The sequence below is a fragment of the Syngnathus acus genome, chromosome 15 (assembly GCF_901709675.1).
Source record: "Syngnathus acus chromosome 15, fSynAcu1.2, whole genome shotgun sequence".
In the NCBI taxonomy this organism is placed as follows: domain Eukaryota; kingdom Metazoa; phylum Chordata; class Actinopteri; order Syngnathiformes; family Syngnathidae; genus Syngnathus; species Syngnathus acus.
The window spans coordinates 11,170,976-11,186,586 of NC_051100.1; the positions used below are offsets into that span (position 1 = coordinate 11,170,976).

The 15,611-nt window shown below is 46.5% G+C and overlaps 1 protein-coding gene across 48 annotated transcripts in view; it reads right to left on the bottom strand.

The window, feature by feature from the left end:
- LOC119134850 (ankyrin-3-like) overlaps positions 1 to 15,611 on the bottom strand; it is a 69,349-nt gene that overhangs the window by 2,495 nt on the left and 51,243 nt on the right. For 26 of the 48 annotated variants that reach the window (XM_037271950.1, XM_037271949.1, XM_037271945.1 and 23 more), the window contains 13 exons: positions 15,317 to 15,439; positions 14,856 to 14,882; positions 14,315 to 14,396; positions 6,053 to 13,228; positions 5,220 to 5,294; positions 4,976 to 5,107; positions 4,744 to 4,887; positions 1,696 to 2,902; positions 1,460 to 1,625; positions 1,047 to 1,127; positions 598 to 681; positions 400 to 495; positions 2 to 100 (listed from right to left, as the gene is read on the bottom strand). In XM_037271950.1, the coding sequence (XP_037127845.1) occupies positions 29 to 100; positions 400 to 495; positions 598 to 681; positions 1,047 to 1,127; positions 1,460 to 1,625; positions 1,696 to 2,902; positions 4,744 to 4,887; positions 4,976 to 5,107; positions 5,220 to 5,294; positions 6,053 to 13,228; positions 14,315 to 14,396; positions 14,856 to 14,882; positions 15,317 to 15,439 (9,465 nt within the window). In that variant the 3' untranslated portion in view covers positions 2 to 28. The other 22 variants (XM_037271947.1, XM_037271972.1, XM_037271970.1 and 19 more) reach the window with 17 other exon arrangements.

Below are 15,611 nucleotides of genomic sequence, written 5' to 3' on the forward strand. Positions count from 1 at the left end.
CCTGGTAGCAAGGACAACCATCCGTCCCCTAGGAATGAAACTTTTTATCTCCGGGCCTCTTGTCGTCCATCCGTCTGCTATTCCTCGACGCTCCGTCTTTCTGCAAGGACACACCGAAAGAAAGTTAGCAAGGTATTTTTTCATCATTAAACTGCGTCACAGGTGACGTCAAGCCAAGCACTGCAATCTGAAACCAGCAAATGTGAGTAGTCTTATAGTTTCACACCAAAACCGGGCCTAGATGAAGAAAAGTAAGCGGGATAGGAATTGGCTGGATATTGCGCTTTTGGTTGACGGTGGTGCACAACTTCAAATGCATTGTACGAAGCATCTCATGTTCAACCCAAAAGATCTGCATGCCACCAGCATTTTGCACCCAAGACGGGTTTCTCTGCCAACCTCAAGCCCGTCCTTCGGCAGGATGGGGCTTTTCTGAAGGTCCCTGTGGTTGTCTGTCGAGGAGCTAGAGAGCCGGCGGATGACCTTCCTGATGACCTGCTCGGTGTGTCAACCAAAGAAAAAAAAAGAACCGATGGTTTCACAAAGCGCTTCTCTCCATGTAGCTGAACGGGTCAAGAATGTGAAAGGATGCGTTACTTTTCTACTGATGAAGTTACCGTCTTGGTCCAAGTAGTGTTCCTCGGTCACAGACTCGCCTGATATGTTTTTCGCTTCCTCGCCCTGCGAATGTTTGGTCATTAGCGCCATCAAAGAAGACATCGAAATATGGCAAACAAAAACCACCAGCACACCAAGAGGAAAGATTGAGCACTGCAACCTAACAAACTAGAAAGTCCCTTTGAAAAGTTCTCACAGCAAACTCAGCAAGATCCTGATGCCATGCGCGAGAGGCTTCACACTATCAGAAATGACACTCACTGCATCCAGATGAAGCGAGATGCCAGGACAGGCTTGGGAATGCAAAGAAGCTTTCCTATACTATTGAATCCACTCGCACCCAACGAGGCAGCCACTTGAAGCACCCAGAAAAAACCCCACTCCAGACTCAAGCCAACCCGAGCCATTTTGCCAGGCTCGCAGGGTACCTTTAAAATGAGCCTGCGTCGGAAGATTCTGGTGGTTACGGTATGTTCTTCCTCGGAACCGGAATCTACACTAACCCGCTGCTGGAGAAGGCATATTTCAAACATCAGGACACAAATTCAAAAGAGAACAAAGTCAGGAAGAGAGAAAGAAGGTGGTTAGTTAGCCAAATGTTGATGCAACTTTAGAACTTGTACATTTTTCTTCCATAGGCAGATCTGCTCAAAGATCAAGTACATATTTTTGAGATCTTGGATGAACAGGGAAACAGTTGGAGTCACACTGCCTGTCACAAGTCACAGGAGGCTTCCATCCAGCCTTCAAATAGTGATTGGGCACTCGCGACCAGCAGTGTAAATTGAGGCCGAAACTCGCGTCCGAGAAACCTTTCTTCCAATCAGTTTGTCACAATTACCTGGACTTTCTTCTCGGACACCAGCGTTCCCTCTTCTTTTCTGCCATTCATCGACTCGGATGAGCCGCCCTGAGGTGAGCTTTTGGAGTTGTCGCCGTTCTGCCGGGACCTCCCTGATTCGCCTCTGGACGAGGAAGTGACGGAATCGCTGGAGTTCTCGTGGCTGCTGAGAGACGGACAATTAGGACGGATGTTTTTTTGAGTTTCACGAATTTCAACAACGGGATAACTCGCACCTTTCCCGCCTGTCCAGCAGATCCGAGCTGCGTCCCGGCGTCGGTGGCTCCGCATTGACGCTGGATGAGTCACTCTGCCAACCTGAAAGCGAGCACACATCTTTTTCTGGCTGTTCGGCACGATTGAGAAGCTTCAGATCTCTGGCTGCCTCGGCAGTCGTCTCCTGGTCCTCCTCCGTCTCCTCTGAGCCTTCTTCAGTCTTCACTGCCTTGAGATCCGAGATCTCTTGATTTTCTCCGCCATCCTCCTCAGTGGGCTGATGTTCCCAAAGGGCCTCAGCCCATTCGTGAACAGTCAAGTCACTTGGTTGGCAAGTGCCTCTGTCTTCACCTTGCAGTACTTGTTCAGCAACTTTTGTTCTGTCCTCACGGTGGACCAGTTCTTCACTCTTCTCGGTTGTTTCATCAACACCCTCTTTGTAAGTCTCAGCCTCTATTTCATCTCCCCCAAATCCACCTCCCAGCACATTAATTTTCATTTCTGCTTCTCCCTTTTGTCCTGTGAAAATATTCTTCCTCGCCTCCAGCTGACACCTATCTTTTGTCACTATCCCACATTTTTTCTCCACGTTTTTAATCAAATCCTCCTCCACCCACCTTTGCACAAATACCTTTCCCACTGCCGCAATTGTCTCATGAACCTTTTCTTTTGAGACTTCCTTTTCACGTCCTTCAACACACATGTCCACTTGGACCACATCTTCATTTTCCATTTGTGCTCTGTCGGGTGTTGAAGGAGTTGCAGACGATGCAGACGAGACTGAAGAGGATGATGTGGAGTAGGCCATGCTGACGTCTAACTCGCACATTGCCGGGACGGCACGTGACTTGGGCTTGCGGGTCGGCTCCATTTCTCGATAAGATCTGTCCTCCTCCTCGCTCAAAAGCAGCTGGTCATTCAGGGCGATGTGGGGCTTTCGCACCTTGGACGGAATGGGATCAGGGAGGTCAAAAGCTGAAAGGGACAGGGCAAGCTGACACGGTCTAAGGGGACTCTCGGGTGGGCTTCCAGCTTTGATCTCTGGGCTCCAGTGCGGGGGCTGAGACTGGGAGTCTGTCGGCCAAAGGGAGTCGGGTTGCGGGTAATGGTGATGCTGGTGGTGCACAGGGGAAGGGTCGGGTGTGATGGGGAGTTCGGGCACCAGGAAATGTGGGTCGGAGTGCAGGACGGCGGGGGAATGCAACTCGGCTAGAATGCTCTGATAATCTGTGGGTGACATGATGATGAATGTACACCAAAGCATGCTAAGAACCGAAAACATAGCAAAATGCATCCATCCATCCCACACCAAGGATAATGGCACTGAGGCTCAAGTGGGAGAGAGGTACCAGCACAGCAGACTTACGCAATATAATGTGTGAACTAAGTTGGAGTGTATACACATAAAGTACATCGACTGAATCTATGAAAGATGCTACATGCTCACATGTCAAACATGAGAGGTGAAATATAAAGCAGGGCTTCTCAAACATTTTGGTCCCTTACAGTGGAGAACCCCCTCATTATTCTAGCGCAAATTAAAAATAATCACAAATTCCCCTAATTGCCACAGGAATTAAAACAATTTTGACAATTCCCATGACAAAACTTATCGCTACGTAAATGTTGTCGGGATAAAAAGTCATTCTTACGAGCATTAATTTATACTTCCCAAGATAAAGTTATATGAAAACTGCTCACGGAGTCCTGGGGGTACCCTTGTTTGAGAACCACTAATATATTGCTACATAAATATTTCCAATGAGGTAGGGTCAATGCGGGTGCGAGGGGAAGGTGGACAAGTGCAAGGGCATGCAGGGCAAGGAGAGTGGGAGCGGAGAGGCGGGGACAGGGGATTTGGGCTTGTGCAACGAGACCCACAGGAGGACACAGCGGGCAAGAAGAGAGGGGAGACAGGGCAAGAGGAAACGGCCGAATCACTTGGCGAGCGGACAATGGAGGGTGACGCATGATCCGGTAGAGCGGGTGCAAGGTTGAGGAGAGCGGGTGTGCTCGAAAGTCCGGAGACGCTAGGTGCACCGCAGGTGAGCTCGGAGGTGCTTTGGGATAATTCATCGACTGCTGGTTCTGTTGGAGCAGGGGAGGTTGGGGGAGACGATGGTACAAATGAAGGCGCTGGGGAGGTGATGAGTGGGATCGGGGAGGGTGGATGCGGTGAGAAAGGGAAAGAAGGGGATCGGCGTGGATCAGCAGGGTTGAGGCATCTAAGAGGTGGGGGTATAAAGCTGAAGTGTTTTTCCACTCGTGAAGGGGGTGCCAAGTCTTTGAGCGCAATGGAGAACTCGTAACTAGGAGAGCGGCGTGGGGTCAAGGGTCGAGGTGTGAGGGGAGGGGACGGGATGGATTGCTCCGCGTGCAGGATGAAAGCGGGACTGCTCGGAATCAAAGGAATAATCACACACACTGAGGGGCGGGCGTGGATTGAGACAAAAAATAAAACAGGAGAGAATGAAAAATGAAAGTCAGTGTTGATGTTAAACACAAAACAGGAAAATGAATAGTGTGACTTTGGCAGAGGGGTGGCTCTTAAAGCATTAAGAGCTTTTATGTGCTGTTATCAGCAGTGGGTGCTGCTGAGGGGGAAGTGATGGGAGGCAGGAGGAACGGGAAGAGAAGCTCATCTATCCAAGGAAGGCTCAGAGGAACTGGAGGGGCCCGAGGAGAACTAAACTGAATAACACAGTCACATAATCCACCTTTAGCTTAGCCATGGGGAAAATATTTGTGTACTATCTTAACGCATGCACTTCAAACAGGATACTCCTGTCAAGATTGGTCATTCGTGACAACTGGCACACTGTAGCCATGTAGCCAATCTTGATTTAGTCAAAAAACAGTCCTGCTAGCAGACACGTGTTATTAAAATGTTTCTGGAGAACAGTCGGAGCCAGTTGTCCAACGTTGTTTCAACAGCTCTAGATATGGACGGAATTAAATATTGGCACTATGGACATGATTCATGCAAAGTGGGCCAAGCAAAAACAAAAACAACAACAACATGGTAGCAGGAAGAGGTAATAGGTCAGCTAATCAGAGCTAAACTTTACCATCAGCCTGATCCCGGAAAACCGCATGATCATCGGCAAAGCATCTCGTGCCAGAAATGTTACCATAGTCAAAAATTGGGCCCTCCAGTAAAGTCACAATATCCATCCGGTTGACTTTGGTCAGCACGGCCGTCAAGGCGTCGGCTGAAATGACATACGAACCAATTTCAGTCAACATGATACAAATTAATAGGAGGTAAATATTTTAAGATATTAATACATGGAGTCTTACTTGTGGCGTTTTTCCCTTCTCGACTGACCCATTTCTTTAATAGCATAAAGCTTTGTGCTGTCAGCGAGTTTGGGTTCTCCAATCTAATGTGGTTGATCTCATCTACTGTGAAGTTCATCTCCCGAGCCAGCTCTGTGACGAGACACACAAATTGAGCCTTTAAGAAGCAGCACATGAACATTTGTATGGTACAGAAGTATCTGATCTGAAGTATCTGATCGGAACCACGCCGCAAGTTCCTCACCGGTCCAGCTGAGTCCCAGGTGATCTGCTACAATGGCCATACGCAAATCTGTCCGCTCACAAGGACTTTGGGGACCTGAAGAGACAGTCGACAATCACGAGTTAACACTTGGCATATTCCTGTCCTCGTATAATAAGAGAAATAAACACATGTTTCCTTTTCTGGCCACTTTTTTATTTTCCAATTCAAGATATCTGGATTGCAATTGCAATTCTTCCAAAAATTCAATTAAGTCTTTAAATAAAATAGTTTCAATTGTTCTTTGACATGATGGCAAGAAAAGGCATTTCCTACTACATGTGGTGGTCTACGGCTAATTATGCCATGTAACCTTTTAGCAAGCATTATGTGTCATGAGAACCACACAAAACAAAGCATACCACAACTCCCGAGTTCTAAAAATCGAGGGTGGCTCGTTCTCGGTATCTAAATGGTCAACATGCGCTATGTGGTGTTCTTTACAAAAACTACCGTGACATATGAAAAATTTCTGAGACTACAAGCATAACTACGACAACTTTGCCCTGAACAGAGACAAACCAGGGATTGCCAAACAGGTTGTGACAGTCACTACAACTGGCTTGCTACTCTACTGCACAGGGCACACAGGATTGGGTGGGGGAGGGGGGTACAGGGGGATAGGAATCTTGAAACAGAGACGATACACGACACAGTACATCAATGAAGATGGATCAATGATAGCTACCGTTCTAAGCCAACACACGCTACAGGCATTCCAGTCAATCAAGTCAATGACCACAACATGTCATGCAACGTTAAGTGAAATAGGTCAAGATATAAAATGTATTTGATAGTGTGAAAGTTTTACAAACTAGGCTTGATCTCTGCGATGGGAGGTGTTCGAGACCCTGCGAGTCCCTGACTGCCCTCCTTCCCACCAGTCCGCCTACTCCTCCTGCTCCTCTGACTGCCAGAGGCCCTGTCCGTCGCCGCCACCTTTGCCCCTACGGACGGGGCCCCGGCCTCAGCCCTGGAACCTCTACCGGACCTGGACGAGTGGGAGGGCTGGGAAGGTTGAGAAGGCTGCGAGGTGTCTGACAGGGAGGTGCTCCGGGAGGTGCTGTCTTCCTCCAACTGCTCTGTCTGCTTCTTTTTCTCCTCGTCTGACAGGCGGTCCACCAACTTTATCGTCTCTCCGCTAATGTCTTTAAAGTATTCAATGGTGCGTTTACAAACCTCGCTAGGGTTCTCCCGTTTCTCCTGCCTAGACGTTCCCTCACCTGATGCCTTTCTGAGCTGATTCCTATCCTTCAGTGGTAACCTCGAGGGCAACTTTATGGCTGCTCTTTCACTAGCCAATGGCCTTGTTGGCCGCGAGGTAACCCTAACTGAATGTGATGAGCTAGCTGCGGTTGTGGAGCTGCCCTTTTTAATGTCCTTGACTGGTATTCTAGACCTTGGTTCTACTTTGGCAATGGCTGGCTCTCCTCTTTTCTTGGTCTCAATTTTCACTGTTTGTTTGGGCTTCTGCTTGCCTATGGCTGTTCCCTGGGTGTGAATCGACCGCCCTGACGCTTTTACTGGAAGCCTGGACCTGGGCACTTTCACTTCACTGTCTTTAACTGGTATACTTTGCTGCTGCACTTGACTGCTCTGACCTATTTCTACTTTCTCATCTAATTCCCTACAACACAGTGTTTCTATCCTGCTGGCCTTCTGAAGTGTGGGCTCAGAGGAGGACTGCAGATTGAACACCACACTGCCACACTGAATGTAGTTGGCCTGAATACTGGAGGACTCAAGGTTATTATTGTTGTTGCAGTTCTCAGAGGGGTAATCTCTTCTCTCTGATGTGGCCTCTGTGTCTTTGCTAGATTGGCCTTCTGTACTCTGAGCCTCTATACTGATATATTCTGGCACCATCTGGCTCTCTGATATCTCAGCTTTAAAATCAGTCAGATCCCCTGAGTCTTTTTTCACAGTTATAGAGGCAGCTATGCCCATCTTAATCGGGGTGCGTAATTTGGGATCAACCTTGGAGGCTGTGATTGTGCATGAGGAGGCGGTCTCAGCTATGGCTTCACAGGTGGGTACTTCAGTACCAGCATAGCCAGTATCACTGCCAGGGTGCAAAGGGTTGCATGTCGCTGTTGCTGCTGTTGCTGCTGCTGCTGGTGGTGTGTTGCTGCCTGTGGTTGTGTCTACAATTTTCACCTTCCCCTCTACTGTGGCCCTCTCCCCTGTATTTGATTGAGAGGAAATTACACCAAGGATCTTGCCCCCTCTCCCCCTTTCCCCTGTTAGAGGGTCAGAGGAATGCTCACCAATCTGAAAAAACTGAAGCCTTTCTTCAACAAAGTCCCGCTTGCTCATGTCAATAGCACCACTGCGGGTCATCTCAAACATCTTCCCTTCGTGGAAAGGGAAGGGGTTAGGCTCACTAGTTGGTGTACTCTCATCAGTCGGTGTTCGAGCAGGGGTTGTGTCGGGTGTTGTAGCCTGTGATTTGTCCTCCACACATAAACCAAAGGGCTTGGGATCTTCGTCTTTGGTTTTGGAGTCATAAACTCCATCGTGATCGCTCCCTTTGGTGGACCAGGGGTCAAAGTCGAGGCCTTTTGTGGCTACCGTTTTAAAGGTTGAGTTGAGCTCCTCTTCAAGTTGGTAGCCAAAGTACTGATCTGCGAAGGTCTGCCTTTCTGGATGTCTGCCTTCAAGGGTGTAATCTATTTCTTGCCCACTGCTTTTTGTCGAAGACGGATTGGTTTTCCCATCCTCACACTTCTCTTCCTCAATCACTTCCAGCTTAGACTGACCAAAGGAGCGATCAGCTGCTTTTCCATCATTGGATAGACCGGATGTTTTTGGCTCCTCACTCAGTCCGTCGTCTTCATCCTGAAAATCATAACCATCTAATGAGTCAATCTCAGTGGCATCTGTGTCATGGGAAAATTCAGCAGTGGTTGCAATGGAGCAGTCAGTGATGGATTGGTCATTCCCATTATGTTCTAAGTCGGCTTCTTCCCCCTTCACGACACCATTGACCCCAGCCTCCTTATTTCCATTCTTCTCCGATTTGCGTTGTTTTGAGCGTTTCTCTCCCTCCTCTTTCATTTTGAAGGTGTACTTTTTGACAGGGATGGGATGGAATACAGATTCGTCATCACTGGAGTCACTGTTATCAGCTCCGGGAGGAATGGGAGATGGAGGCTGGACCCTGATGACTGGCTCAGCTAAGAAGTGTTTGTCATGCTCCTCCTGGAGGTTTACTTCCATCATTTCCGTCTCCGTCTCGGAGGATGCGCAAGACTTTCTTTTCTCAGGCTCTGACTGCTCCGTGTCCAAAGGAGGTGGTGGTGGAAACTCTATATATGGAACTCCCTTCTCCCCTTTTAACTTCTGTTTCTCTGCTTCCTGTTTCTTGCTGTGATTCTCTGGAGCTGCTTGCTTAGATTTTTCCCTTGCTGGCTCTCTGTAGATGAAGGTCTTGCCGTCTTCCTCTTCCGACTCCTCTGGGATTGGACATGGCATGCCAGCCGTGGAGCCAATCACAGAGTCAGGCATTCTTGAGTTCAGGCTAACATCCTCTGAGCTTGGCGCCTCGGGAGTAACGGGCCTCTTTCCACAGCTGTCTATTAACGTCACTTGTTCTAGAGTGTCATCTTCTGGACTACCTTGAGGAGACTCCTTTTGTTTGACAGTGTAAAATGTTCCCCTGGTCTCATGTACTGTCCTACTCTCATGGCTTACAATTTTTTTGTAAGTTCCGAGCTGCCCAGTAGCCGTTTCTTTCTCGTACTGTTTGCCTACTTGAATGCTGACATACACAGGTAGGGGTTTGATATCTTTGAAACCTTCTGCGACAATTGCAGGAGTTCCATGATCCAAATACTCTATTTGGTCACTGTCAACACCGTTACAAGTGATATTTGACTGGCTACAGTCTGAGTCCGTGGATTTCCCTGACGATCCGCAAGTAGATTTGTTAGACTCAAAGCTACCATGTATCGGGTTTCGAACTAGAACGGGCGTGCGAGAGCCTTCTTTCTCATGTGTTTCAACAGAGGGATCTAATTTTAAAGATTGGGATCTGCGATTTTCTGAAAGATTAGAGGACTTTCTTACAGGAATTTGTGATTCCGAGTTTTTTTTTAGACCGTCATTGCTATTTGGACTCTCTCGTACAACAAATTCAGTGTAAATAATTTTCTTGGTGGTTTCTTGCCTTTGTGAATCACTATTGTTGTCATCTTTTTGAGAATCACGAACTAATGTTGGTGATAATTTGGGGGATTGGGGTTTATAGTTACCATAGCCTTGGTTCTCCCATGTTTTGAATAACTTCTGATCTTCCTGATTTTTCCCACAGGACTGATGCACGGGTGAACACTTGGACTCACTGTCTTGAACTTTTCTCTGGCTTAATGGACTCTCTGGTGTTTTGGGAATGTTAGAACCACCAAATACCTGGTAGACAGGGAGCTTACTCTCGTGGAGCTTCCTTATGGGTTGATTAGAATTTTGGCGACCCTGAGAACCCCTATCTTGTCTTTGAGCCTCTTGTTCAAACTTAAGCCTCACCGCGCTTACTTTAGAAGAAGACATATGCAAAAGTTTTGAGCCTTCAATTTCCCCGTCTCCCTGCTTTCTAGAGTCTGAATCATTGTACTGCAGCAGTACTCTCCTCTCCGGACTACTAGGTAAACTGGCACATTTCCTATCATTGGAGCCAAACTTATCTCTTAGTCTTTCTCTGCTCCATTCTTCTCCACTAGCACCATTTCTATAAACTGATCGTTCTGGACTGCTTTGTGTGGAACTAGGTCCGGATCGTGATTCCCTAAAGTCTGGTCTGCGAGATTTTCTCTCTGGAGAGGAGAGTTCATCATTGAGCTGCTCTGTCTTATCTCTGAAGAATTGTGATACCTCACAGAGTTTTTCCTCTGCCTCTTTTACGGTTCTATCAACTCTCTCCTCATACATGAGTTGCTCTCTTTCCTTTCTCTCTGTCTCGTCTGCTGAGACGCGCATCCAAATGGATTGCTTTGGGCTACCATGCTGAGAAGAGTGCTGCAAAAGTGTCATTGTGTCATAGGTATCATCAGCATTTGTCATTCTTCCTGACGTATCAAACACATTTCGTGACGAGCGAAAAATATATTCTGTTCTTGGGCCTACGGGCCTACCCTCATTTCGACTTCTGTCTGGTGAGGGGAAGTGAGACTTTTCCTCGGTGTCAGGAAGGGATTGGTCAAACTTTTCTGATAATAACATTTTCTCAGCAAAATTATAAGATTCTCCTCTTAACTCTGAGGATTCATCCTCATTGTACTCCACGGATTGTTGGCTAAGCAGTTTCAAGGTCTTATACGACTCGTCTGCCATTAACTGGGCTGAACTAGGGCGACTATCATCGTGTGTCATGGTGTTGCTAAATTTGGAGGAGTCAAAATAGACAGGATGTTCGACAGTTTCCCTGTCGTCTGGTCTGTTTTCTGGGTAGTAATACATTTCATTGTCAGAATGGTTTTTAGTCTCTCTGATGATGACCTCTGTTGGTTCTGTTTTATTTCCCTTTTCAATGTGTACTTCAATTATTCTTTCAACCTTTGGTTTGATGTCTTCAGAGACTCGCTGCGAGATTTCCTCCGATTTGTGCTCAAAGAGTCCCGCAAGCTCCCTAGAAGGATCCTTTCCTGATTGAAAGGCCTTCATTATGTCATGAACAGACATAGTTTCCTCACACCTCTCTGATACGGCTTCACTGCCAGGTTTGTGGTACACCATCCTGGTGGTGGTCGTGATGTGAGTTTCCTCCTTCAACCGAATGCCTTTGCCCATCGGGTCCTCATCAGGGGCACCTTTAACTGAATAGCCCTTACTAAGCTCAGGGGTGGATGGAGGTTGATTGACATGTCCTTTCGACTCAGAATCAATATATCTGATGGGATTTCCCTCCACCATTGCCAGTTGTTTGTTATCCTCAGGGTGCTCATAGCTCCTGATAACATGAACAACTTCAGTCCTAGTCTCTGTGATTACCGGGGGAACGGGGATGTCCTGGAAAGGGGCCTTTGGGCCCATGCCTTCAGCACTCTGAGGGGCAGAAGGAGTCCTTTCACTTCTGGTCTCAAAGCCACTGTCTGAGAGGGGGCTCTTATCCTGTTCATGATATAAATCATCCGTGGGTTCCAGCACTGTGTCCGTTCCAAAAAGAGCATCAGCCACTTTAGCTGGTTCTCTGTCTGAAGGGGGTGATCGCATGTTTGTTGGAGGCATTTTGAGCTTTTGTTCTTGAACTGCAATGGCGGGTTTTAGAACACGTTTTTGCTTTTCCCTGCCATCCGCTTCTCTCTTGCCTTCATCTGTTGTATGTTTTGTGTCGTGCATTTTGGAGAAAGAACTGCTACCAACATCATTGGCTAAATAGTCCACAACCTTCGAAAGGTTGAAGTCTCTATCTTGAATTGTTTTTGCTTTTGCTTGAGGAACCACTGTCTCATATCTTGGGGGATAGCTCCAGTTGCTTGGCGGCTGTTCAACAGGTACTTTTGAGAAGTGTATGTCATCTAAGGTCCCCCTTGCCATAGGCTCGTTGGCCGCGTCTTTAGTCAGGATTTCACTCACTTTTACCAGATCTTGCTTGACTTTCTCCACAATCCGGTATGGCTCTTCATCGTCTACTTTCACCGCAGAACCAGACTGAAATCCTTTACTTGTATTAGAGTTCGGATCAGTCTGCAAAATGGCTGACATTCGTATTAAGTCCTCTTTCATATCCGCAACATCTTTCAGAATTTCTTGGCTGGATGACAACGGGGATGTCACGTTTGACTTTAAACCGGATGAGAGAAGTGGAGATTTGGTAGGGGAAAGATTTCTGGCAAACGACGACTGCAACTGAGGATTCATCTCAGCGGGCACAGTCTTGCGTGGGGACAGAATAGCAGCAGTTGACCTGGACACCTCAGGCAGCTTTTTAAACTGGGGCTCTGGTAGTACATTGATAACAGAATACACAGGGACCGTCACTGTGCTGGATGTTCCAGCCGTGGTGGCTTTAGGAGGGGACCTTAGTGAGTTGTAAAGGGAACTGGATGCGGAGGATCTGATGGACTGATATGAGGACGATGCAGAGGAGGACAATGACTTTAAGGTGCCATACCCAGCTGAGCAAGAATTGAATGTTTTTTCAACCTCATCAAATGCTGCGTTGACGCTTGTCGTGGCGGCATTAGTGGTTGCTTGTATTCTTTCCTGGAGACTGCTGGCGAGGAGAGAGGTTGGGGAGGGGGAGTGGTACTGCGCTGGTGACGCTGTTCCATTGATCAGAGCTGCAGCACTTGGTGTGCTGTTGGATTTGAGTGGTGACGACACTGAGGAGAAGAGGTTCCTCGCGGGGCCTGACACGTCTGAGGGAAAGGAACGGACAGAGGAGAGGCCGGGGACTGTTTTGATCGGTGAGGACGATGATACCGTTGTACCAGTGGAACCCCCCACAACGGTCTTGTATGACAGAGGGGAACTGAACATACTAAGGCATGATTTGGGAGATGTTGGAGGTGTCATGGCTATTGATGTCCTCTCAAGAAGAGGACTTCCTCCTGTAGAGGAAGTCCTGGCTGACGATGCTGCAAAACCTTTCATTGAGGAACTGTCTGAAGCACTTTTTGCAGGTGACGCCAGGGGACTGTGGGCAACCTGGCCTGGGTACTGAGCATGTTGGACTACCGTTTTTATGGGTGAGGAGATGGTTCTGTACGATCGGATGGGAGAGGCCATGTCACTAACTGACTTAACAGAAGAGGCAGGGGATCCGGGAATGTTTGTCTTAATGGGAGAGGCCGAGTTGATGGACCAGACAGACTTTAGTGGAGAGGCAGAAGGTGTGTTGGACGAGGAGCTGGAGAGGGAGCCAAACCCAGACTTGGCTTGACCAGGGACGGCGACAGGAACAGGCGGCCACGCCTGATAAGATCTCGTTGAAAAGACCGGTTTGTGAGGGTAGCCAGAAGGCTGTGTTCTTTGCGGACTTCGATCGGATGTTTCTTCAATAATTCAAAAAAAAAAGAAAAAAAAAAGGAGGCAACAGAAAGCAGAAGGTAAAATAATTGAAAAAGAAAACATAAAAAAAGGAGAAATTCAGTCAGAAACAGCATCACTTACGAGTAGCAAGACAAAATGTACTTGTAGATTACAGAAGGTCCCTTTTACACACTCAGGATGACGTGAAAAGTGAACATCTCAAAATAAAAATACATGACAAAATGCGTGTGTGTGGGGGAGGGACAAAAATGCATGATGTGGTCGAACAAAACAACTGAAAAGTACATTTCCATTGCCTTTTGATGTGCTTAATGAGCTTGTTTGACTTGTTGAGACTAGCGTGCCTTTTACTCTCCATTTTTTCTTGACATGCAATTCCTTACATTTCATTTATTTTCAATGCCAGAGAATGACCCCACAAGTAAAAAAAAAAAAGCATTACAATATCCACGTGTTTGGCCACAACTTAGGTTTAAGAATGAGGATGCACTTTACAACAACGAAACTGTAAATTGGAAGTTAAATGAGCACCGATTTGTTAGTTTTCTGCTATTTTGTGACAGCCACTGAATGACTTTGAAAATCTTGAAATTAAATCCAAAATGTTGAAGATGGAGCAGGCAAGAATAATGAGAACAATGCACCTAAATGATATCAACATTAAACTGTAAAGTGCAACCTGTAAAGTATTCTCAGCCATACAGTCACAAAGCCAATAAGAAGACAACAATGGCCACCGAATGAATAAAAACAAAATAAATTCAACATGTTCATACAATGCAAATAAAACAACACATTTGGTCCAAATAAATCAACGAATGACATGTATAATGTTGACCTGCCGAAAAGTGGCACAAAATGCAGTAGCCAAGCTTGACACACATTAAAACCATGCAGGTCGGATGACCATGTTTGTTGAGCTGGGAGAAGAAATGATTCATGAGCAAAACTCCCTCTGGATACATGTAAGCAACAGCAAGACTACAATAAAGGGACCTTCACACAGTTCAAGTGATTGTGTTAATTATGTGGAAAATCTATTGATTTGTTTTTGTCATGCAAGTTATTAAAATAAAAAGGCAACTCACTGGCCGCAGGGTCGGTCAAATAGCTGTAGCGCTTACGCAAAGCTAAGGAGGCAAAGGTATGGCGTCGTTCTGGCCTTTCATTCTGAAACAAAAACAAAAGATGTTTCATCGTAAAAATATGCTCATGGGGTTATGTTTACTTAAATAATGTTAAGTCATTAATTTAGTTGGAAAATGACCTGTTTCGGGCGAGTCACCATTGTTGCAACCACTTTGTCTTTTTATTCTTTAACGTCGAGGGCTCATGACAGTATTTATCAAATCCATAAATTGCAAGAGTTACTATTATTTGTCAGTGTTAGTGAAAAGATTCCACTTTATAAAGATTAAAGTATTGGACGAAAAAAATGGGATCATCTTATAGTTGTTGAGCGTGTCTATGCAAAGGGGGACAAGTGGTGAGAAGGCACTAAATCAAAAATAATTTGACTGAAATAAGTACCATTCATGCGGCAAGCATTTTTACTCCGTACAAGCCAACAGAGGGACACAGAAAAAAAACAGAAGCAGCTGTTTGTGTGTTGATGAAGAGACTATTTACCTCATCGTCGGGATCGGACTCCATTTCCTGTGGGATTCCCAAGATGCATTGCGGCAGGAGCAGGGGGAGAGAGATGACAAAATGGAGAGCGGCGATATTGTCGTGAGATGAAGATGATGACAAATGGAGCAGCAAAACAAGGAAAACAGAAAACATCAGGGGGAAAACCTGCTTGCATCATCATCATGATGAGAAGAGTAAAACATAGCAGGCAAAAAAACAACAAAGAGCTGGCTGGGCAGCAGCAGAGCAGAGCAGAGCAGAGCAGAGCGCAATAGCGACAGAGATATACTTTGTGGGGTCTTGTGACTGGCTTCATATGCGTGATAAAAAAAACACGCAAATAGGCAGTCAGCTGCGAAACCCAATGAGCGAGAGATTGAGTACCGTGTGGGTGAGGTGACATGAGGCAAAAAGGGGGACGGCGTGTGCTTAGGGACACTTGATGACTTGATGCCTACCTTTTTGTGAGTCGGCAGTGTGATGTTCAGATTGCAAATGGCAGTCTGCGGAAGACCTTTGGAGTTTTTGGGTTCTTTCAGGAACGACAGGCGGCCACAGGGCTCCTGACCCATATCTCGGGTCTGTAGAAGAAACACAAAATGTAATTCACTCCTTGGTTGCAGAAGAGTTTTAATTTTGTAATTGAATTTCTACTAGCTCTGATTGACAATTTTACCGGATTTTTTTGTCCACAGTAGAAAAAAAGAATCAATTTTGGAGGAAGAACTTGTTTTGATGAAAATGACATGAATA